The sequence below is a fragment of the Equus przewalskii genome, chromosome 1, assembly GCF_037783145.1.
Source record: "Equus przewalskii isolate Varuska chromosome 1, EquPr2, whole genome shotgun sequence".
Classification (NCBI taxonomy): domain Eukaryota; kingdom Metazoa; phylum Chordata; class Mammalia; order Perissodactyla; family Equidae; genus Equus; species Equus przewalskii.
Genome location: NC_091831.1, coordinates 148,853,561 through 148,876,759, shown reverse-complemented (window position 1 = coordinate 148,876,759; position 23,199 = coordinate 148,853,561). Strand labels below are relative to the sequence as shown.

The 23,199-nt window shown below is 41.7% G+C and overlaps 1 protein-coding gene across 7 annotated transcripts in view; it reads left to right on the top strand.

Annotated features, from left to right (window-relative positions):
- The window catches only part of EIF2AK4 (eukaryotic translation initiation factor 2 alpha kinase 4), a 96,527-nt gene that overhangs the window by 13,144 nt on the left and 60,184 nt on the right, over positions 1 to 23,199 (top strand). For 6 of the 7 annotated variants that reach the window (XR_011529668.1, XR_011529667.1, XM_070584252.1 and 3 more), the window contains exons 2-7: positions 1,393 to 1,505; positions 5,247 to 5,349; positions 10,702 to 10,854; positions 12,901 to 12,981; positions 14,151 to 14,299; positions 21,506 to 21,621. Coding sequence is in view for 5 of the 7 variants with exons in the window: in XM_070584252.1 (XP_070440353.1) it covers positions 1,393 to 1,505; positions 5,247 to 5,349; positions 10,702 to 10,854; positions 12,901 to 12,981; positions 14,151 to 14,299; positions 21,506 to 21,621 (715 nt within the window). In the remaining 2 variants the exon portion in view is untranslated. Of the gene's footprint in view, positions 1 to 476; positions 674 to 1,392; positions 1,506 to 5,246; positions 5,350 to 10,701; positions 10,855 to 12,900; positions 12,982 to 14,150; positions 14,300 to 21,505; positions 21,622 to 23,199 lie in introns of all 7 variants that reach the window. The other variant, XM_070584259.1, reaches the window with a different exon arrangement.

Genomic DNA, 23,199 nt, shown 5'->3' with positions numbered 1-23,199 from the left:
AACTTGTACTCACATATTCATTGTGTGTTTTCCCCTACCAGACCAGAAGTTCCATGACGACTGGACCCACGTCTGTTTTCTCACCTCTGTGTACTAACAGTCAGCACTCAGTGTGGGTAACAAGGCATGATGAGTGGATGAGTGGATGAAAGGCCTTGTGGATCTCGGGATGTTTAACCTTTCCCAGAACCACGTTCACAGAATTGCCCTTTCCTGGAGCCGTACCACAGCTTATATCAAGGATTATCATAAAGCCATATGAAAACTGAGCTTACATATTTTATACACAGAGTTAATGAGAACTTTATTATACAATTCAGGGTGCCATATATAAGGTTCATGTTATAAATTTCTGTTAGAAGTTAGTGTTGCTGAGTACTTTCTTGCCCCTAAGGATTTTTATGCTTTCCCTTTTCTGAAAATGTGAAATAATATCACATTTCTCTTTTTTGCCCTGGTTGCCTGGATGTTCCAAGATGGTCAAGGCTGAGTCATAGCACCTCAGGATTGGCGCTAACAAGGGAATGGCTGATGACAAAGACACAGATTCAGGAGTCAGAGTTGGATTTGAATTCCCGCCTTGTCACCCTGTATCCGTGGACAAGAAACTTAAACTCGCTGAGGCTGAGCTGCCTTATCTGTCAATGGAGATGGCAGCTACCTTGCAGAGTTGGTAAAGTGCCTGGACCATGTGAACAAATGTTTCTTCCCTCAGCCTCCCTTTTCTCATGATGTACAGATACTATAAACTGCCTCAAGTCTTTTTTTGGAAGAAGTGTATTTAATAAATTAAAGAACAACAGAGTGTTTAGTTATTTGGTGAAAAGTAGTTGGTTGAAAGCACATACCGTTTTAGAAGAGCTGTGAGATTTCCCTGTCAAGGTTTTCACTCGTTCTTATCTCAGGATTCAAATCTCCGTTGAAATATCCCCTGCTCAGGAGGCCTTCCCTGAGCCTCCTGTCTGAATACCTCCCCTGCCCCCATATTCCATTACTCTGCCTTATTTCCTGGAAGCTCTCATCACTATTTGAAAGTATTCATTCGTCTTCCAGTTTGTCTCGGCTAGTTGGGTCGGGGTCTGTCTGAATTTGCCCCTGTACTCCCGCCTCTAGGACATCATCTCACACAGTCAGCACTCAGTGACGTTTGAATGAGTACAAGCTCCATGGAGCATTGTGGTTCACTCCTTAGATAACTTTGAAAAGGAAAATGCACTCTCTCTGGTACAGGTTTTGTTTTTAAACCATGCTTTAGGAAGGTGACCAAATACCTATGCAGAATATAATCACATGTAATATTTAAAGAGTAGAACTTTTGAGCTAAGATGATCATTATCTTAATCATTAATGATTGGCTCTTTAGAAAAAAAAGATTTTCTTTTTCTCTTTTAGGTCAAAGAGCCCCCTGAAATCAATTTGGTTCTGTACCCTCAGGGCCTGGCTGGTGAGGAAGTGTATGTGAAAGTGGATTTGAGGGTCAAATGCCCGCCAACCTATCCCGATGTGTGAGTACATTTATAAACAGCTTTTGTGTAATTTCACTTCTCTGTTCTGACAACATAGAAACAGGTTGAACTTAATGGTGTTTTTTCCTTCCTGCCCCAGTTCCATTTAAAATTTCATTTCCTACCACCCATATTTCATCAAAACTCCATCAGCGCTGGACATTTTCGTGGAACCTGTCTCGTGTTAAGTTTGCTTCTCCTTGTAGAATGGCCACTGCAGATCCTAATATTTGCTCTAGGACTAGTGTTAGCTTCCTTGGACGTGGTAACTTTTGTTTGTTTAATTCTTAATAAACTAGGAAGAGGAAGAATATAGAAGGTGTGGTGACTATTAAAGCCCTTGTGTGCTTAGTTTTAAAGCATAATTGGCGTTAGCACTTAAGAGGCCTTCTGGGCCTAATGGGACTTTGACTTGCAGAATAAAGGAGGATTTAGAGTTGCCGTGCTTCTCGAGGGCACTGCTGATGAGTCTTCACTGGGCAGGGCTGTCCCGTGCCCTGCATGGCATCTGGCATCCCTGGGCCCTACCCACTGATGCCAGGAGTGTTCTCGGTCAGTGAGACAACCAAGAAACCCCACATATTTCCAGACTCCTCCCAAAGACAGTACCACCTCCAGTTGAGAACCTCTCGTAAAGCAAAAGCATTAGCCACCAGGACTCAAGCATTCTTTTTTCAAAGTATCGTGTATATTCCATGTAATCTTTCTCGAGACATTCCACCTGGAATGGCACATTGGCCTGGATGATGTTTTGTGGTTTGAGCTTATGTGCAGGGAACCAGTGAAGAAAGTGACAAATAAAAGGAAGCACTGCCTTACACTGTGGGTGGTAGATTTATGGAATTTGTTATCCTGAGAGGTGGTGGAGGATATGAAAACAGAGATAGGTCAAGACAAGCTTCTTATAGTCAATGACCCTCTTTTACCCCAAACACTGTGCCTAGAGTAGATAGAGTAGGTTTGCAGAAAGTTAATTAATGAATTGATTAAAGGGTAATTAAATTTATGAAAGAAAAATAAGACAGTGCCTCTGTAGGTTTTATCTTTCCTGATCCCAAATAAGTAGCGTCTTTTCTGACACCAACTGGGTGTCCAACAATTAAATTCAATTCTGACACTATCTGTAGTTATTGCAGATCCCACGGGTTAAGGACTCTAGTCCCACAAGACTTCAGACGCCAGTTGCAAGTCCCCATATTTCTGATTGACTGGCTGTATGGTCACAGGTTTCCACGACCCTGTCTTCAGGTTTGATAATTTGCTAGAACAACTCACAGAACTCAGGAGGGAACTTGACTTCCTATTACCAATTTATTGTAAAGGATACAACTCAGGAACAGCCAAATGGAAGAAGTGCATAGGCAAGGAATGTAGGAAGGGGCATGGAGCTTCTTTGCCCTCTTGACATTGACATGTGTACCTTGGGGGGCACAGTCACCCCTGGTCGAGAACCACTACATTAGAGAACTATTTGGGTAAATCTTGATGTGTCCATTTGGTAAAATATTATGGGATGATTATTTAGGAAACAACATGGAAATACTTATGAAAAGTTGAAAAGTGAACATTGTATCAGCTACATAAAATTATAAATTGCGTGGCAAAGGCATAAAGAGAAAATTGGAAAATTTTTAAAAAATGTAATTAGTGTTGTAATATTGAATTTTTTACCAAACTGTCAATGCTGCTATATAATGACTGCTTAAATTTTAAAAAACAATTATGTAAGGCTTGACTTGAGGGAACGTTCCTGTCCTTTGAGATGATATGGTACACGAAAACTCCCCTTTTCTGCAAAATAGTCCCTGATGCCACTATGAGAAAAAGAATCCTGGGTTAGATGGTCTTTTGGGTGTTGCGAGACCCAGTTTCCAACATGGGGTAGGCAGTCCCCACACCAGCAAACAATTCTCAGACACCAGCAGAGTGTCCAGGAGTTCAACTCTATTCTGACACTGTCTACCTGGAGATAACATCAGGCTCCACAGGTTAACAGGTTAAGGGTCAGTCCTGCAAGACTGCACCACCCTGGCCCCCCACCCCACTTCAGACACTAGTTGCAAGCCCAGGTGGTTACCTGAACTTCTGACCGACTGCCTATAAATCAGAAGTTCCCAGGACCTCCTCCTCAGGTTCAGTTAATTTGCTAGAGCAACTCGCAGAACTCAGAGAAACATTTTACTTACTAGGTTATTGGTTTATTATAAAACGATACAACTCGGGAACATCCAGATGGAAGAGATGCATAGGGCAAGGTATGGGGAAGGGGCAAGGAGTTTCCATGCCCTCTAGGTGCGTGCGCCATTCTCCCCAATCTCTATGTGTTCACCAACCCGGAAGCTCTCTGAACCCTGTCCTTTTGGGTTTTTATGGAGGCTTCAGTACACAGGCATGATTGATGAAATCATTGGCCATTGGTGGTTGATTCAACCTCCAGCCCCTCACTCCTCCCCGGAGGTCAGCGGGTAGGACTGAAAGTTCCAACCCTCTAATAATCCTCCATTGGCAACCAGCCCCATCCTTAGGTGCTTTTCAGAAGTCACCTCATTAACATAACAAAAGACACCTTTATCGCTCAACGCTTAGGAGATTCCTAGGCATTTGGGAGCTGTGAGCCAGAAACTGGGCAAAGACCAAATATATATTTCTTATAAATCACAATATGGTGGATAGATCATCCATAGACTCAGTACTTTCTTTCAGATTTCCGTCTGTTCAAGTAGATAATGATTGTAGCAACCTGTCACACCAGAGCATTGAGAGAATGCGTGGGTGAGTGAGTAGTAAAGGCTTTGCTAGGGTGAAATACCATGGATTACTCAGAAATGCTGGGTAGGAAGTAGAGAATCATCTTCTCTTCATTATAACTAAATAAAGCCTATTTAATCTCAGTGGATTGTTATTGGGTGTTTAGTAGTTGGGAATGAAAGGAAACCTGAGGGCCGGCTGTGTCCTTTCCTTGAGTGGCAAGTGTTGCATCTGAGTGGGCTGTACAGGGATGAAGAGGAGTGTGAGTGAGGTGTCTTTGGAATAGGCCGAGTTGGCAGAGTGTGCACCACCAGATCTGTGCACGGGTCAGTGAGCGTTTCCACCTCATTTACAGTCAGTGACTAAGACACAGTGTGTCATGGGAATACTAGATCAACCACCGTGGCTCTGTCTTCCCTCGTTATTCTCGTGCTGCTTTATGCTAGAGCACACAGACAAACACGAAGCACTTGGACTCCAGCGGGTGAGCTGTTGGAGCTGGGTTGATTGATGTTGGGGCCGAGCCAGGGTTGAGCATGACCGTACAAGGGAGTGCATGGTGAAGTTATTAGACAAGTCAGACACAGAGCTGGAGTGATTTTTTTTTAAGTAATAAATAGGAGTTGATGTGGGAAACTTTATTCAGACTGTAAAGCTGAAATCAGAGACAGGAGTTGGGGAGATACCAGGGTGGAGCCCGAGTGAGTCTGGTCACCTGAGGGAGCAGGGCACCCCACAGCCCACACTGACAGCTGGCCAGCTGTCTTCTGCCCCGCAGGCTGCAGGTGACTCCATGTCAAGCACTGTGTCAACAGAGTTGCTGGGGTGGAGCTGAAATCCTTTTGAGAGAGAGGAAGTGTTGCTGGGGGATGGAGAGGTTCACAAGTGAGGCCTGTGTGGAATCTGCAGGCCCAGTGCTTGGAACTTAGCGAATATTAATGCAAACAGACCATTCTTTCTGGAGTAATTCCTTTTTATTTTTTTCTTTTCCAGAGTCCCTGAAATAGAGTTAAAGAATGCCAAAGGTCTGTCAAATGAAAGTGTTAATTTGTTAAAATCCCGCCTAGAAGAAATGGCCAAAAAACACTGTGGGGAGGTAAGATTTGTTAAACTGGAATCATAAGAGGACAGTAAAGATCTCATCATGTTCACCGATGTTTGCCTTCCTGCCTTTTCTTTGGCTTGAAGCCTTTTCCATTGCACCTCAAATCCGATTTTGACTAGAATGTTTTGTTTCTTATTGATATCTATAAAGGGGAACGTGGCTGTTTATATTACTTTAATTTACAGTCTTTATGAATGACACATTGTGAAGTGTATTTCAATGGTACTATTGATGCTTACGAATTTTTCTGAAAACGGTCCCTGTGAACCTGACCATACTTTTTGCACATGTTGGACCTGGCGTCTTGACCTGATTGTGACTTGAACTTTTATGTTGGAAAATGTTTGCAGACAAGTGATTTCTGACCAAACTTTGCCACCTGTCCCCTTTTCACACCAGAAGAACTAATTGTTTCCCTTCCCAATAATTAGCAACATACTCTGCTCCTTCAGTGTCCCATCTATACTTGAGCATTCATGCTTAGTTCACTACTAATTCTTTCTTAATCCTCTGGACATCAGGGTCTACATGAGTTCCCTCTTGAGTGGCAGAACTCCCTCTCTGGGCAGGGAGTATTACTGTGTGTTCCTTAGGCCCCACCAATTCCATTGACGTATAATCCATTTTTTTCTCACTTTGGTGTCGAATCACTGTTTTTGCCTAGGCAGCTCATGCTTAACTAACTCATCCTGTGAAAACTGAGAAGAGTTAAGTAAGGACTAGCCCTAGGGCTCCTTGTCTGTTTTGGACCTCTGGTGAAGAGAGTGGATAGTTTTTCACTTGCATTCTATAGTAGAGCGAGTCACAGTGTGATCCGTCAGGTGCTTTTTGGCTGTAAAAATTTTGCCCCCTCTAAGTTGGTATTTCCTTTCTGTTTTTGTTTTTTTTTTTTAAACAGATGATACTTTGCTTTTTTTTTTTTTTTAAGATTGGCCCTGAGCTAACATCTGTTGCCAATCTTTTTTTTTCTTCTCCCCAGAGCCCCCCAGGACATAGTTGTACACTCTAGTTGTAGGTCCCTGCAGTTCTGCTCTGTGGGACGCCGCTTCAGCATGGCCTGATGAGCGGTGCTAGGTCTGCACTCAGGAGCTGAACCGGAGAAACCCCGGGTCACTGAAGTGGAGCATGCGAACCTAACCATTTGGCCACGGGGCTGGCCCCTGGTATTTCCATGAACATTAGTGATTGTTGAGGTACAAACGGTGATTGTAGAACAGCCTGGACAAAAAGCTAGGCCTTGGGAATTATTCCACAGTTCTTTCTAGTGTAAGGGGACTCTAACGTCTAACTGAAAAATAATATGGAGTTAGACTGAAAATTCAGCTACAAGATCCTTGAATTTCTTGCTTTCTTGAATTCATGATTTGTGATTTTTTTAAAAAAAATTTTTTGCTTTATTTTATCTATTTATTTTTCACAGTACAATATTATTAACTACAATCACTATGCTGTACATTGAATCCCCAGAACTTATTCATGTTATAGCTGGAAGTTTATACCCTTTGACCTATATCTCCCCTTTTCTCCTACCCCGCAGCCCCTGGTAACCACCATTCTAGTCTCTATTTTTATGAGTTCAGCCTTTTTAGATCCCACGTGTAAGTGAGAAAATATGGTATTTGTCATTCTTTGTCTTTGACTTATTTCACTTATCACAATGTCCTCAAGGTCCGTCCATGTTCTTGCAAACAGCAGGATATCCTTTCTCATGTTTGAATGGTAATCCATTGTGTATATGTACCACATATTCTTTATTCATTCATCCATTGACGGACATTTAGATCGTTTCTTTAACTCGACTGTTGTGAATAATGCTGCAATAACGTAGGAGTGCAGATATCTCTTCAAGATTCTGTTTTCATTTCCTCTGGATATGTACTCAGAAGTGGGATTGCTGGACCATGTGGTAGTTCTATTTTTAATTTTTTGAGGACCCTCCCTACTGTTTTCTATAGTACTTGCACCAATTTCCATTCCCACCAACAGTGCACAAGGGTTCCCTTTTCTCTACATCTTTGCCAACATTTGTCATCTGTTGTCTTTTTAATGATAGTCATTCTAACAGGTGTGAGCTGGTATCTCATTGTGGTTTGGATTTGCATCTCCCTGATGATGAGTGATGTTGAGCCCCTTTTCATGTACCTGTTGGCCATCTGTCTTCTTTGGAAAAATGTCTGTTGTGTTCCTCTGCCCATTTTTTAATTGGGTTTTTTGCTATTGAGTTGGATGAGTTCCTTATATATTTTGGATATTAGCCCCTTATCAGATATCTGATTTGCAAATATTTTCTCCCATTCTCTAGGTTGCCTTTTCATTTTGTGGATGGTTTCCTTTGCTGTATAGAAGTTTTTTAATTTGTTGTAGTCCCACTTTGATTTGTTTTAGTCCCCAAAAAGTCCCCAAAGCTTTTTGCCTTTGTTGCTGCCTTCTTTTTGGCTTTATTTTAAATTACACTTTTTATTTTGAGATAATTACAAATTCACATGCAGTTGTTAGAAATAATATTGAGAGATCCCATGTACTCCTTACCCAGTTTGCCCCAACAGTAACATTGTACAAAACTATAGCACAGCATCATAACCAGGGTACTGACATTGATAGAGTCGAGATACAGAATAGTTCCATCACCAGAAGGATCCCTCATGGTGCCCTTTTCTAGCCACCCCCTTTCACCTCCACCCTCTCCTTGACACTTGGCAATGACTAATCTCTTCTCCATTTCTGTAGTTTTCTCATTTCGAGGAAGTAAGTAGAATCATATAGTATGTAACCTTCGGGATTGGCTTCTTTTCACTCAGTATAATTCTCTGGAGACTCATCCAAATTGTTGCATTTGTCAGTAGTTGTTACTTTTTATTGCTGAGTAGTGGTCCATGATGTAGATGTACCATTGTTTCTTTAGCCATCTGCCAGGTGAAAGAGATCTGGATTGTTTCCAGTGTTTGGCTATTAAACATAAAGCTGCTATAAACATTCATGTACAGGTTTTTGTGTGAACCTAAGTTTTCATTTCTCTGGATAAGTGCCCAGGAGTACAGTTGTAGGTATACAGCAGTTACATGTTCAGTTTTTAAGAAACTGCCAAACTTTTCCAGATTGGCTGTACCACTTTACATTCCCACCAGCAATAGGGGAGTGATCCAGTTTCTGCACATCCTTGCCACCATTTGGTGTTGTCGCTTTTTCTTTGTTTTTTGAGGAAGATGAGCCCTGAGCCAACATCTGCTGCCAATCCTCCTCTTTTTGCAGAGGAAGACTGGCCCTGAGCTAATATCTGTGCCCATCTTCCTCTACTTTATATGTGGGACACCTACCACAGCATGGCCTGCCAAGCAGTGCCATGTCCGCACCTGGGATCCGAACCGGCGAACCCTGGGCCTCCAAATGGAACATGCGCACTAAACCGCTGCGCCACTGGGTGGCCCCAAGGTGGTGTCACTTTTTTATTTTAGCTGTCCTAATAGATGTTGTGATGGTTAATTTTCTCTCAGCTTCGCTTAGGCCACAGTACTCTGATATTTGGCCAAACATTATTCTAGATGTTTCTGTGAAGGTATTTTTTAGATGAGATTAAGATTTAAATCAGTAGACTTTGAGTTAAGCAAATTCCCCTCCGTAATGTGGGTGGGTCTCATTTAAGCAGTTGAAGGCTTTAATAGAAAAAAGACTGGCCTCCCTGGAAGAAGAGGGAATTGCCAGGAGATGGCCTTCGGACTTGAACTGCAACATCACCTCTTCCCTGGGTCTCCAGCCTGCCGGCCTACCCTACAGATTTTGGACTTGCCAGCTTCTATAATCTCGTGAGCCAATTCCTTAAAGTCAACCAACCAATCACTCAATCAATCAATATCCACCTCTCCGTCTCTCTCTATGTATACACACACACACACACACATCCTATTGGTTCTGTTTTTCTGGAGAGCCCTGACTAGTAGAGATGTGTATTGTGAGGTGATGGTGGAGAGACTGTTGTAAATAAGGAGGTCAGGAGAGGCCTCTGATAAGGTGACATTTGAGCAGAGGCCTGAGAGGAGCAGGACAATGGACCATGTAGATATGGGGGAGAGAGGGACCAGAGCCAGTTGGGAGAATAGTTCTTATTTTCATCCAGTCTCTCATATTTTATCAGATTTGTTTGTAGAGAAAATCCTAGTAAATTAAATAAATTGGCGAAAGAAAATCCTCCATCGTTTGGCTCCTGGCCACTTCCTGGTGTAGAAGCGGTTTCTCTTTGATATAATAGAAACTGCCTACTTTTCCCAGCTTTCCTTATAAGAGCGTTTCTTAGAAGAACTTGCCTCTTAGACTCCAGATGAGTGTTTCTCGACTGTGAATCGAAGTATATCCAGTGAATGCCACAGCTCTGGCGTAATAAAAATATCTTACCCTCCCCTTACGGTAGCTGTGGTTCCTTTCGTTTACTGCTCGAGAGAAAAGTGAACACCAAGTGAACTAACTTTATCTTCTTGTGTACGATGACTTCTGTTACTGTTTGCCACCCTGGTAAGTCCCCTTAGAAATAAGAATGTTTAAGCTGCTTCACTCTAATTGAGAAACAAGAAACTTGAGAGTGGTAGTCCTCTGCAGAAGGAGCGTGGCACTCTTGACCTCTTTCAGGTTGGGATAGTCAGTCAATGTCGGGTCCCAGAAACCCTTGTTCTATTGGTTTACCAACCTGGGTATGATTTATGACTTAGGGTAGAGAAAAGTGGCTTCCTGTGTTCACATCAAGAATGTCTGAGGGGGGCATTTTTCCTTCGGGTACAATGTGTGAATGCTTCCCTCAGTGGAAATGAAATGCTGAGTGTTGATCAGCGTCCTGCTGGGCCATTGCTAGCAGGGGCATATAGAGGCCTTTAAATAGTTGCCTCCGTACCCCGATACAATGTTCTCAGGATGCTGTGGGGGCAGATGAAAGCTCTCGTGTTAGCAATGATTACCCTCTGCTCAACTGTCATTATTTAGGCAGGTTTTCTAGTTGGGAAAGTGGTTTTCACTTTTATGCAGTCGTATATAGTTTATCAGATTTATTTGCACAGAAAAACCTTTTATTGGATTTATTGTATAAAAAAATGCCAATAAATTGAATAGGACTACAAAAGGAAAGTGAAGCTTTTTATTTATCTGGATGGTGATTTGTCTCGATGGCAACACAATGGGATCATTCCTGTAAAAGCTTTTTCCTGCCGTGATTGCATCATATACCTAATTCAGAATGTGTCGTGTGAAGATGAATATCACTGCTATGAGTGGGTCTCTGATTGCCTGCATGTATGTCTTTCCTTTTGGCCCTGTCTTCCCATTATTTGACCGTTTGTGGTTGATTTTCATCTATGCATTTAGGTGATGATATTTGAGTTGGCTTACCACGTGCAGTCATTCCTCAGCGAGCATAACAAGCCCCCTCCCAAGTCTTTTCATGAAGAAATGCTGGCAAGGCAGGCTCAGGAGGAGCAGCGGAGGCTGATAGAGGCCGAGAGGAAAAAGGAGCAGGAGGTAAGACTCTTGTCACTCCGGGGCACCAGCCCGGAGGACTCTGAGCTTGTATAGGTTTTTACTCTGTCTCTGCCTACACAGTTAGCTGTTTTGAAGTTTTGCTCAGTATTTGATTCAAGAACTATGGATTCACGTGCAAGGATGCCCTAAGAGTAACTGAGAAATTCTGTGAGTGGTTCCCTCCCCACAAACATTGGTGCTGCCCCTAGAACCTTTAGTCCAGGTCTTTAACTAAAAGAAAAGAAAAAAGAAGGCAGCTTAGCCAAGCTTCTTGTGGTCTTTCTGCGCTTGTAAAGCTGTGCAGGACTTTGGCTGAGTTTTAGAGGCTCTTTCTTTCTTCCCTCTGTGGGACAAGCATCTCGTGCCCCAGTGACAGCAGAAGTCAGAGACTGAACTCTTTGGGTTCACTAAGCGTTTGTATTTTTTCTTTATTTGCGTGAGGATGTATACTCCTGTGTTATTTTTGAATCGTTTAATCAAAGATAATGTACGTGTCAAAATCTCCTTCTTGATTTTTAAGCTAGTTTTTGTTTCCTCTTTAGTCTTTTAGTCAACTTATCTAGAACTTACTTTGGTCTGGGTTGTAGAAATGAGAGTCTAAATTTATTTTTTTTTCCCATTTTCCTAACACGTTTATTAAATAATCATTCTTTCTTAAGTGATTTGTAATACTTCCTTTAAAGTGTATTTTAGCTAATATGTACTAAGTTCTATTTGTGAATGACCTATCTCGCTCAATTCGTCTATTTTTTCTTGGGTCTATGCCATACTCTTTGAATTGTTGTATCTTGATAAATGTTTTAATATCTGAAAATTCAAGCCCCTTGTCTCTTCATCTTCCAGTATTCTTTTTTTTTCTTAGCCATTCTCACTCATTTACTCTTACAGATGAACTGTAGGATTGCTTTCTCAAAATAAAAAAAAAAAAACACCCTGGGATTTTGAGTAAAATTGCACTAAACTTATCTATTCCTTTAGGAAGAATTGACGTCTTGGCAATATTCAGACTTCCTATCCAGGAATATTTCTCTGTTTATTTTTATCTTTTGGTGAGCTTTCTAGTTTTCTTCCTTTAGATGTTGCTATTTCTTACAGTTACTTCTAGGGTTTTGTTTTTCCTGCTTTTCTTAGGTTCTTGCTCCAGGTTCATTTTTTTTTTTTCTGCTTTATTTTGTTCATCCTGTATGTTAACACTCTCTCTTTGTGGGTCCCATTCATTTTGTTGTTGCTTATCTCCTATTTAATAGAGTTTGGAAGTTTCTTAACTGTTAACGATTTTTAGGAAGGCACATTTTTATTAGAAAATAAAGATACTTAGCAATCTTATTTTGGTGTACTGCTGTAACTACCTATAAGCTTTGGGTATGTTTTTACATTCTGTGCTATTGCTGTTATAGTTTTTGATGAGTCTCTTATTAGTTTTGATATTTACAACCTGGTATTCTAGGGGACTCATAAAAACACTATTTTCTTACCTAAATTCAGAACCATTTGAGCAAAGATGCATGAGTCAAATGGATAGAGATCAGAATGCCATTTTTAATACTGAGAAAGCTGTTGGGAAAATGTACATGAAGGTCCATGGCGTTTGGGTGTGGTGCCTGTGCCATTGCCCCCCCAGGTCCAGGCACTGACAGCTCAGCCCACCTCCACTGAGTCGGCCCTGCAGCCAGTGGCAGAGGCAGGCACCAGCGCGTGATTCTGCAGACAGGCAGATATCAAAGAGGAGGGGCAAAGTCAAGTGTGGGAAGAAGTGAGGCCAGTGGTGTTGCCGTAGTGAAAGTCCCTCCGCATGGAAACATGAAGAGTGGGGAGTAAATGCCACTCCCCACAGTCTTGAGACCTATTTAAATGGGAATGCCTATTGCATAAGAACTCTGATAAAACTGATGTAACTCCAATTTGTACTAATGTTCTATAAACTCGGGTCTCTTAGGAAAGGAGGGCTTGAATTAGTGAAATTCAAAGGATTTTTTGTGATTTCAGAATTGATATGTTGCATGGGTTTCAGAGATTGACATTTGATGGTGGTATGTTTCATTGCAGCAACGTGAAATCCTTCATGAGATTCAGAGAAGGAAAGAAGAGATCAAAGAAGAGAAAAAAAGGAAAGAAATGGCTAAGCAGGTACTCTATCAGTTCTGCCGTACTAGAATAGTTTACATTTTGCTAAACATAAAATCTTTTTATTGCTGTTGGTGATATTTTCCCCTCCTATGTTACTATCAGTAGTAAAGCTTAAAGTGAAGCACTAAAGATATCCCCCAAACATCATTTATTGTCTATTGTAGATTCCCTAAATAGGTAGCAAAATTTAGAGTTGTATATTATCTGCAGATGACCTTAGGCTTATGTAACTAGAGTAGTTTATCAAACGCGTCGAGGGAGAGAAGAGATTGAAGCTTTGATAATTAACCCAGACTGGAATTCTTAATACCTGGAAAATAGAACTAATCATTCATACTGAAGAGTGAATGGAAACCATATGGATCTGCCTGAGATTTCTTTCAGTGATGGAAAGGAAGGATTCAGCAGAACAAGTTTGAAAGGCATTGGTGAAAAAGGATAAAGTCTTTTTCCTGTATTTTTCCTGAGTCTAGCTCAGTCAAAGCACCAGTTTTATGTATTTGGAGAGGTCCACTGAAAATTTTACTCATTCTCATTTATCTAAGTACGGCATTTAGCTTAAAGGAAACTGTGAGGTGTAGTGGGAGGAGGCAGTGATGTACAAGAAGGAGCACCTGGCTTAAAGCGTCGGCTTTTTTACTCCCGAGCTCTGTGACCTTGACAGGTGACACTCTCTGTGCCTCATTTTCCTCATCCCCTAAAATGGGACTGACGATGCCTTTTCTTCTGTCTCATGTAATTATTCCACAGATAAATGTATGCCTTCTGTGAGAGTACAGAGCCGTACACAAATGTAAGGTGATATTCCTGTTTCCACCAGTTCTCCTGTCTGATCCGATCTCCCTTCCCGACAGCCACTCTGCTTTGAATCCTTCCCCTTTCTGTTCATCTCCCCTTGCTCTTCTCCCTAACTTTTCACGCATTTTCCAAGATCCTAGCATTTTCATTTATAAAGTTCACATTCTCTTGAAATTGTAACCTGGCCTTCAGTTCTTGAACCAGTACAACCAGTACACTAAATTTTTAAAAGTTGGGTTCAACTTTATTACACTTGTAAGCATTCAGCTTAAATAAGATTTGTACTCGCTACTGAATTTATAATTAGGTACCATGGTTGTCTTCCATTTATGACTTACGTCTAAAGTCAGTTTTACTTTTGTTTTTTCTAGGAACGTTTGGAAATTGTTAGTTTGTCAAACCAAGATCATACCCCTAGGAAAGACCCAGAAAGACTAAGAACAGCTGCCGTTCTCCTTGGAGGCTCTTCTGACTTTGTAGGAAATGGTAAACATCGGACCAACTCCTCTGGAAGGTCTAAGTAAGTCCCTGAGATTTCTGATCTGGAAGGATAAAGGATGAAGCAGGATTAAAACAACTTAGAGTAAAATTTGATGGAATTTTAAAATAATAGTTTTAATAACTTTTTCAAAGTCTGTATGTCTTATTGTATTAGTAGCAATATAAAAATCTTTGGGGCCGGCCCCGTGGCCAAGTGATTAAGTTGGCGCGGTCCGCTTCAGCGGTCGAGGGTTCGGATCCTGGGCGTGGACATGGCACTGCTCATCAGGCCATGTTGAGGCAGCGTCCCACGTGCCACAACTAGAAGGACGCACAACTGAAATATACAACTATATACTGGGGGCATTTGGGGAGAAAAAGCAGGAAAAAAAAATCTTCATTTGTTTTAATACTTTCCAAGTATCTTTAATGAAACCGGTTTTGTGGCTCATTCTCCTTTATAACAGCCTATAACAATTTTCTCTCCTTCACAGTCCTTCACAATCTTGTCTCCAGTGTAGTTTGGTATGACTTTTAATGATCTAACTATTTGGTGAGCGATTTTAGAAAATTTTCTTCCATCTCAATCGCCATCCAGTTGACTTTCACACTGCTTGTGTCTCAGTGTCTAACGCCTTGGGTCCCACCACAGATGTGGGGAATGCTCCAAAATGAGCACAGGTGTGGAAGATCCTTTGCATGAGAAAGGGAGCCCGTTTGCTGTCAGGGCTCCCCTCCCTATTGCTTCTGAGGACACTGGGCTTCCCGGTCATTGCAGATGGGCTTCTGGGTTGTTCCCTGCCGCCAGCAGTCACATGAAAGACACTACCTCTTGCTCCACATCCTTTTCCACTAAAGAACTGAGACGTCTCTGTGTATTTGCTCTGACCCCCTGCAGACTAGAAAGGAATTTTAGTGCCGAATCCATTTATGAGTGGGTGGATGATTAAGTAGTGTAGGTATTATAACTTGGCTTCACTGCGTGCTTAACCTTTCTCTTGTCAGAATCTAAGCAGCACTTAAAACCAACACTTTGCTTCTATGAAAAGAAACATTTTAGGTACCAAACTAAAGACTTATATAAACTTTCCGGTTACAGTTTGTTTATAAGAAGGAACCATTTTAGTTCTTTCTCTAATTATCTACTTTTAAAAAAATCAGCTCAGAAATCATTTTGATGTTAATGTTTAACCACCTACTGTTAAGGTGAACGAAATGTTTTTTTGAATTCTGTTTCTGGTAACAATTCCATTTTAAGATTGTAACTCTTTACACCAATTTAGATTATTTTTGCAACTGGGCTTCCAATAGGTAACATACTGAAGTTGTTAGAGTATTACAACAGGAAATATTTGACAAATTCCTATTCTGTTAGAAACAGTGGAAATAAATCAATGCTGTGAATAAGTCTTTTTGGGTATATAAAACACAATTTTTTTTAAGTTTAAACGTTTCCATTTTTGTGGCTAACTAGAAACAGTGGGTCCAACATTAGACTTGCTTTTGGGATCAAAGATATAGCAAGTTTATTCAGGAAAGAACAGGAAATTGTCTCTTCCTGTGACACAGGTAGAACACCTTTTTGTGTAGTGCTTGTAGAGTGACATTTGTATATCTGGATAGAACAGCATTCCATGAGCATCCAAGAAGGAACATGCAGAGAAATAATTTTCATCTATTGTTTGTCAAGGTGTTGTGCACACTTGCATGGAACTCTGGCACTGTGTTGGCTACTGACTAGGAAAGAATGAATCTTTCTTAAAGTGTAGTTTCCGTGCTTCTTTGGTTAAGAAATAAAAAGTCCTTGATATACCAAAATATCTCAGTGTGTACGCTTGATTCTTTTTCTTCTTTGCTGTTCATTGTTCTTTATGGGTTGGAAAATCAAAGGAAATAAGCAAAGTATTCCATTTTATTCTTTCAGTTAGTGGATACAGTTAGTAGAGTTGGTAGAGATGACCTCGTCATCAGTGTTGTTAGTAGGCAATATTTGAATTGATTATAACTAAACATAATAAAATCTAGACCCATGATCATTCATTCATTCATTCATTCAACTGATACTTCATGAGCACTTCGTAAATGCCAGACACTGTTCTGAGTCCTGAGGATTCAATAAACAAGATCAAGAAGGACTGGTTTCATGGACCTTATAATCTAGTTGGAGGAGACTGTCGACAAGTAAACCAGAAAATGTCAGATAATGATTAGTGCTCTGCAGAGAATTAAAATAGGCAGGGTTGCAGAAAGACTGGATGGCTACTTTAGATTGGGTGTTTGGAGGAAAAAATACAAGGACTGGATCTCGAGTGACTAAAGGAGAGTGGTGTTAAATTGGCGGGATACAGGGTCTGGACAATGAGAAGAAACCAGCCACACAGCTGAAGAACAGCTGGTGCAGAAGACCTGAGGCTGGCACGGGCTTGTCTGCTCATCAGGCAGAGCAGTGTGGCTAGAATTAGTGGGCATGAAGAGAGTGGTTCAAGGAGGGCAGGCAGGAACAGGTCACAGAAGGCTTTTTGTTGGCCAGGTCAGAAGTTCAAGTGTAACGAGAAGCCTTTGTGGGTTTTAAACAGGAATAAGATATCATCTGATTCACGCTGTGTGAAGTTCTTCCTGGCTAAAGGTGAGAGTGGATAGAGGAGTGGTTTTCACATCTCCTTTGATACCGCTCTCCCCTCTCCCTCACCCTCAGTGCATTGCAGCCACCTCGTCTCTCAGTGTTTTGAGCCTCTCAGTGTTTTGAGCGCACCAAGCTCCTTCCTGCCTTGGGGCTCCTGCTGATCGCTGTGCTTGGGACGCTCTCCCTCTGGCACTTTGAATTGTCAGCTCCTCCTATCGTCAATTCTCCCCACAAAGGTGGCCTCAGAGGCGCCTGCCCTAGCACCCTCTACCCTACTTCCCTGCTTAGTCACTTGTTCTCCAATTCCCTGTTTTATTTTCCTCCATAGCACTTATCACTCGCTGAAAATCTTATTCTTTTGTTTGCTTTTTTATTGTGTCTCCTTCCATGAGAGCCTAGAGTTCATGAGAGCAAGGTCCTCATCTAGGTTTTCCTCGGGGCCTGGAACAGTGCCTGGCAGACACTTAGTAGGTGCTCAATAAACATCTGATGCAGGGGGAGGAAGGAAAGAAAGGGAGAAACTATCTTTCGGGCACTTTTAGGGTCTGCAGCCTCTTGACCCAGGGCAGCTCTGTTTTTCTTTTTCCTGTGGGATAGATAAAAAGTCAGTAGGGCTTTATTTACCAAAAGGTTACCACTGCTTAAAACAAAAGAAGGGAAGGAAAGAAAATCACTCACTGTTCTAGTAGAAAGAACTTAAAGGCCTGATGCCCAGGGGCCTGGTCTCTTGGCTCAGCTTTTCACTGGTGAGTTTTTACCTTTGTTGAAGAACTTTATTTTCTGTCCTTTGAGTTGTCTTTTTTCCCCCTTGAAGGATTTACTTCTTTTTTTTTTTTAATTGAGGTGAAATTTGAATAACATGAAATTAACCATTTTAAAGTATGCAATTCAGTGTTAGGTTGTGTTTTGTAAAGTGCAGACATCGTCCTCCCCAATCCCTGCCTTCTTCCCAGAGATGTTGTATCTCGTAAACAGGCACTTTGAACTTTTTAGGAGAAGCGAAAAAAATCTCCATAAAATAGTTCGTGGTAGAGAATTATTTTCATATTTTCAGACTTGCCTTCTTCGAGATTACTAAAGTGTAGTCCAGAATCTAGGATTTCCCTGTTACACCTATTTCCACCATCCAACAAGATCAGGTTATCTCCTGATTTGTTTTCCCTGTCCTAAAACCAGCTGTGGTAATAGCTGGCTGTTTATCCTTATAGAGAAGAGATAACTATGGGACATGGGATTCCCTCCACTTTCCCCAGAAAGCTGGGGAGCCACTAAAGTACAAAGGATGTGGGGAGGGGAGGGGAGATCCCTGATGGAGCTCTCCACACCTTTGATCCTCCATTGTTTGCTGTTTCTCTGGTTGGTTCCATGGATGCATAGACTGGTTCATCTCAAATTAAACAACGTCAGGAATTCTTGTTAACTTTATTTCCACAAAGCTGCCCTGAGTTTCAAACTGAGGGATCAAGAGCCAGATTTTTCTGTGTCATCTTGGTGAGTTAGGCAGGAAGGTGAGACTGTCCCAGCCCCCTTGTGCCTCAGGTGAGACGCCCCTCCCTCCGTCCGATCCCAGCCGTCTGCATCATGGGCCATCTTGGTGGAGCAGTCGTTTGGATGGGAGCCCAATTCTCAAGTTCCCCCTTGAGATATTGCCACCTGTCTTCTTGCCATGTGGCTTTTTAAAAAAAATCATCTTCTGTTTTCAGGCGTCAAGGTCCTAGATGCCTAATTTAGTCTTCTAAAGCTTAATTTTGTGTAATTCTCTGTCCTTTGTAAGACCTAGTTAATATTATTTGGCAGTTTTGTTTAAAACACTCTTTATCCTTGTGTACTCCCACAGCTACTTGGGAAAACTGAAAACATGGGTGATGTTTCTAATATTGCAAGCCCCTATGAACATTCTATAATCTAGAACAGATCACTGACAATGCAACCAGTGTTGTTGCTTCTAAATACCATTTGTTTGCATTGGGCTGGCTATTTCTGCTGGAGTTCAGAAGCTGTTTTATTTATGAATGGATTAGCTTCCAAAAGGTTGTTCTAAACCCAATTCTTGTTGAGTTTGAAGTAGACAGTATGAGCACCCAATATATATACTCTTTCGGTGAAAACAGGAGACACTGATGACATTGAATTTTGCCTCTTTATTCCTTCCTTCAAACTCACTGTGATTTACTTTTTATGCTTCAGAATCATTCCTGCTGTCAGACAATCTATCCTGTGTAGCATGTAACATATTTGTCATTTTCTTGATGCCTTCACTTCTAAAATGATTTTATTTTTTTTTTCTGCTTTTTCTCCCCAAATCTCCCCAGTACATAGTTGTATATTTATATACTTTTTTTAGTTGTGGGTCCTTCTAGCTGTGGCATGTGGGACGCCGTCTCAGCAGGGCCTGACAAGTGGTGCCGTGTCCACACTCAGGATGCGAACCAGCGAAACCCTAGGCCTTTGTAGCGGAGCATGCACACTTAACCACTCGGCCACGGGGCCAGCCCCTAAAATTATTTTTATTCTTCTCACTAGCACTCTTAACATTCCCTTTTTTTTTTGAGGAAGATTAGCCCTGAGCTAACTACTGCCAGTCCTCCTCTTGTTTGCTGAGGAAGCTTGGCCCTGAGCTAACATCCGTGCCCATCTTCCTCTACTTTATATGTGGGATGCCTACCACAGCATGGTGTGCCAAGCGGTGCCATGTCCGCACTCAGGATCCGAACTGGCCAACCCTGGGCTGCCGAGAAGCGGAACGCGCAATCTTAACCGCTGTGCCACCAGGCCGGCCCTTAACATTCTCATTGTGTTTGTACTTAAGAGTCATGTTGGGGTGATTAATATTTGAAAACACTTTAAAACCAGGCATTTATACACTGTAAACTAAAGAACATAAAGAGGACCTAGACTGAAATGACTATTAGCACCATCTTTTGGAGGGGGCGGAGCTGATGGAGAGGTGCTTCTAGGTAAAATAAGTCTACCATATCATTTTAAACCTTTGCTTTTGTCCTTTTCTGCCTAAATTTCAGCGTGCCCCTGGTTGCACAAATAACTTTAGAGGAAGAAATATAAACAGAACTGCAATGTATTAGTCATTCCCTGCTGTTTAGAATATGTGGGTGCTCAGATCATAAGAGGTCTGATCAGCATTGTGTAGGGTTTGTAGGGAAGGGGAAGATGTGAAGGGTTGGAGATGGAGAAACAAGTTCATAATGGAGGATTGCATGTGTCTAGGAGGAGGTTCGTGATGACCTCGATAGGGCAGGAGACGTGGAGAGGAGAGGAGGGTACTTGGGGATCGGTTAGATGCAGGAGATCTAGGAGACCAGGGAGACTCACACGTTTTTGACCAATTAGACAGAATGGATGACTGGGGCACCACCCGCAATAAAAGAACCAAGGGGAAAATTCAGATGGAGAGCTTGTAGGAGGGAGGTGGTGGTTTTATTGACAGTGTAGTGGCATGAGGAGTAAATAGAAGGTGCAGAAGTGGAGACAACAAATGTAAAAGTTTGAAAACAAAGAATAAGAGGAGGTGGGGGTGCAGGATTGAGGGAGGGGAGTGTGGAGTAGCAGAGGTTTATAGGCTGAGGGGGAGGAGCCAATATAGAGGGACAGATTCAACATGCGGGAGGGAGGGACTAACTGATGGACCAAGACCCCGGAGGAGACTAGAGGGAATGGAACCGAGGACAGGGTAGCTGTCCTTCCTTAGAGTCTGGGGAGAAGAAAGTATGGTACAGGCACCAAGTAACTTTATAGGTAGAACAATAGAAAGTGTGGGCTTCACTTCTTGTTGCCTCATGTTCTCAGTGAAAGTAGAAGTCAGGATATGCTTAGAGTGAGAGGGCTGCTTTCTGGAGATCTGTCCATGTGCCGCATCAAAGCATTTCTTACAAGTGCCAATCCTGACCATTAAGAGCTCTCTCCCTTGCCTCTTCCCTGCAAGCCCCTCCCCCAGTTTATTCGTTATTTTTGCGTTAGAATCTAGCTTGCCAGCTATTGTTCCTCATTCAGCAAAAAAGTAGGGAAAGAGGAGAGGAGGAGGGATTCGGCTTCGAGTGTTTGGGAAAGTCATGAAGGGCAATGGCAGAGAGTATCTACTGAAGACAAGTGAGAGAATGAATGAGCATTCAATGGTTGGGGGCCCAACTGCAGAGCAGGAATTTGTAGTGCTCAAAACCCCATGTGTTGCCCCTTTCTCCAGATGTGCATATACATGGGAATGAAGAGATGTGGGATTGATCAAAATCATTGCTGTAGAACCTTCCATGGTGATGAAAATGTTCTATGTCTGTGCTGTCCAATATAGTAGCCGCTAGGCACTGTGGCTATTGAGTACTTAAATGTGGCTACGGCAGTTGAAGAACTGAACCTTTGGTTTTAGATAGCCACGTGTGGGTAGTGGCTACCATGTTGGACAGCACAGATCTAGAGTTAGGGGTTGGTAGAGTTCATATGGAGAGGATCTCAGTGGGAATTGAACAACTTTCCCATTAGCACCTTCAACGCAATTCCCAGTATAGACTTGTTACGCTGTGAGTGGACTAGTAAACAGGAGAAAATGGAGGGGCAATAATTTCCTGTGTTAATCTTAAGTTAAAAAAATTACTGTCCAAATTTATTTTTAAGGCGAGAACGTCAATATTCTGTATGTAGTAGTGAAGATTCTCCTGGCTCCTGTGAAATCCTGTATTTCTCTATGGGTAGTCCTGATCAGCTCATGGTGCACAAAGGGAAATGTATTGGTGAGTAAACTAGCTAAATTCATTTAAATTATTCTAATAACAAAAGTTAACATGAAAGAATGCGGTGGAATAGATGCTGTGTCATCTAGACCAGTGCAGTCCAAAGAAGACTGCAGTCATGTTTCACTTAATGACAGGCGTACATCCTGAGAAATGCATCGTTAGGTGATTTGTCATTGTGTGGACCTCATAGAGTGTGCTTACACAAACCTAGATTGTATAGCCTCCTACACACCTAGGCTATACAGTACTAATCTTATGAGACCACTGTTGTACATGCGGTCCATCATTGACTGAAATGTCATTGTATGGAGCATGACTGTAGAAAGCCAATAGTCAGTCATTCTAGCTCCCATTCCTAGTGATGAGAACGAGAAGTGAGTTAGGTTTTCCCTTCTGTAAGATGGAAATAAACACCTAGGCTCTTGGAAATATTGTTAGCAGAAAGATAATTTAAAGTTTCTCATCATTATACTTAGTTACACTTATTGAAACCAAAATGGTTGAAAAATTATGAATCAGTAGAATTTTGCATCGTGTGCATCTACTACTGGTAAAATATGTCACAAAATGAGTTCTAACGCCTGTGATCTTTAATGATCAAGTCCCATTTTCTTAAGTTGATATCCATCTGCTTAATATTTTCCTGCTTGGCATGTTGTGCCTGACTGGGAAAACCACTTTATTTTCTATATGTCTTATTTAACAGTTTTGTCTACTGATGGCTATTTGGAGTGAAGCTGGTTCAGCAATTCGGGATTCAAATTGTTTATGTTAAAATCAAGTTTTCAATATTAACCCCTTTTGCCTTAAACGTACCTCATCTTCTATCAGCCATAAAGATATAGCCACTAACTGGTGTAGGGATCACTTACATATACTAAATTCGATAATTAAGTTTAATTTTCAATCCCGTGAATATTCTTACCAGAGCTAACAGGCGGCCAAATTATCTAAAGCAAGTTTGCTTTCTTTCGGTGCCTTTTTTTCTTCCTCTTTAAGGAGGTACACGTAAGCAGGGGAATTGCCAGGGAGCAGGCAGCAGGTGGAAGGAGAAGAAACCAAACCTCTGGCTAGTCTGTGAACTGGACACTTAGCCTTGCCTGGACTGTACAGGATTCTCCACGTGCACAGGGCCTGCCCTGTTCGACAAAGCAACCATTCGGGCAGGGTCGTGACCTTGGTGGAGACGATTGGCTTTGGTCCTGAGACTGTCTTTGACTCAGAGGCATTTTAGACTCATGAATTTGCAGCCTAAAACTCACTATTTTCAATAATCTGGGGAAATCAGGAGGGCAAATTAATCCAGCTGCTTATTACCTTAAGTCGGCCTCCTGTTCTCCTCGGTGCTCCTTAGATAGATTCACCTTACTACCCTCATTAGGAGACACGTTTGCAATCTGAAAATTTTTCATAAAACCACTAAGTAAATTATTTATTTTGTTTTCTCACAACAGGTCTAGTTTTTAAAATATGTCCTAATTTTCTATGAAATGCTTTTATGAAAAACCAACTAATTAGCATTTATTTTTCAGTTTAAAGCTGTTAAAACTAGAGAGAATTGAGAACCTCCTTACG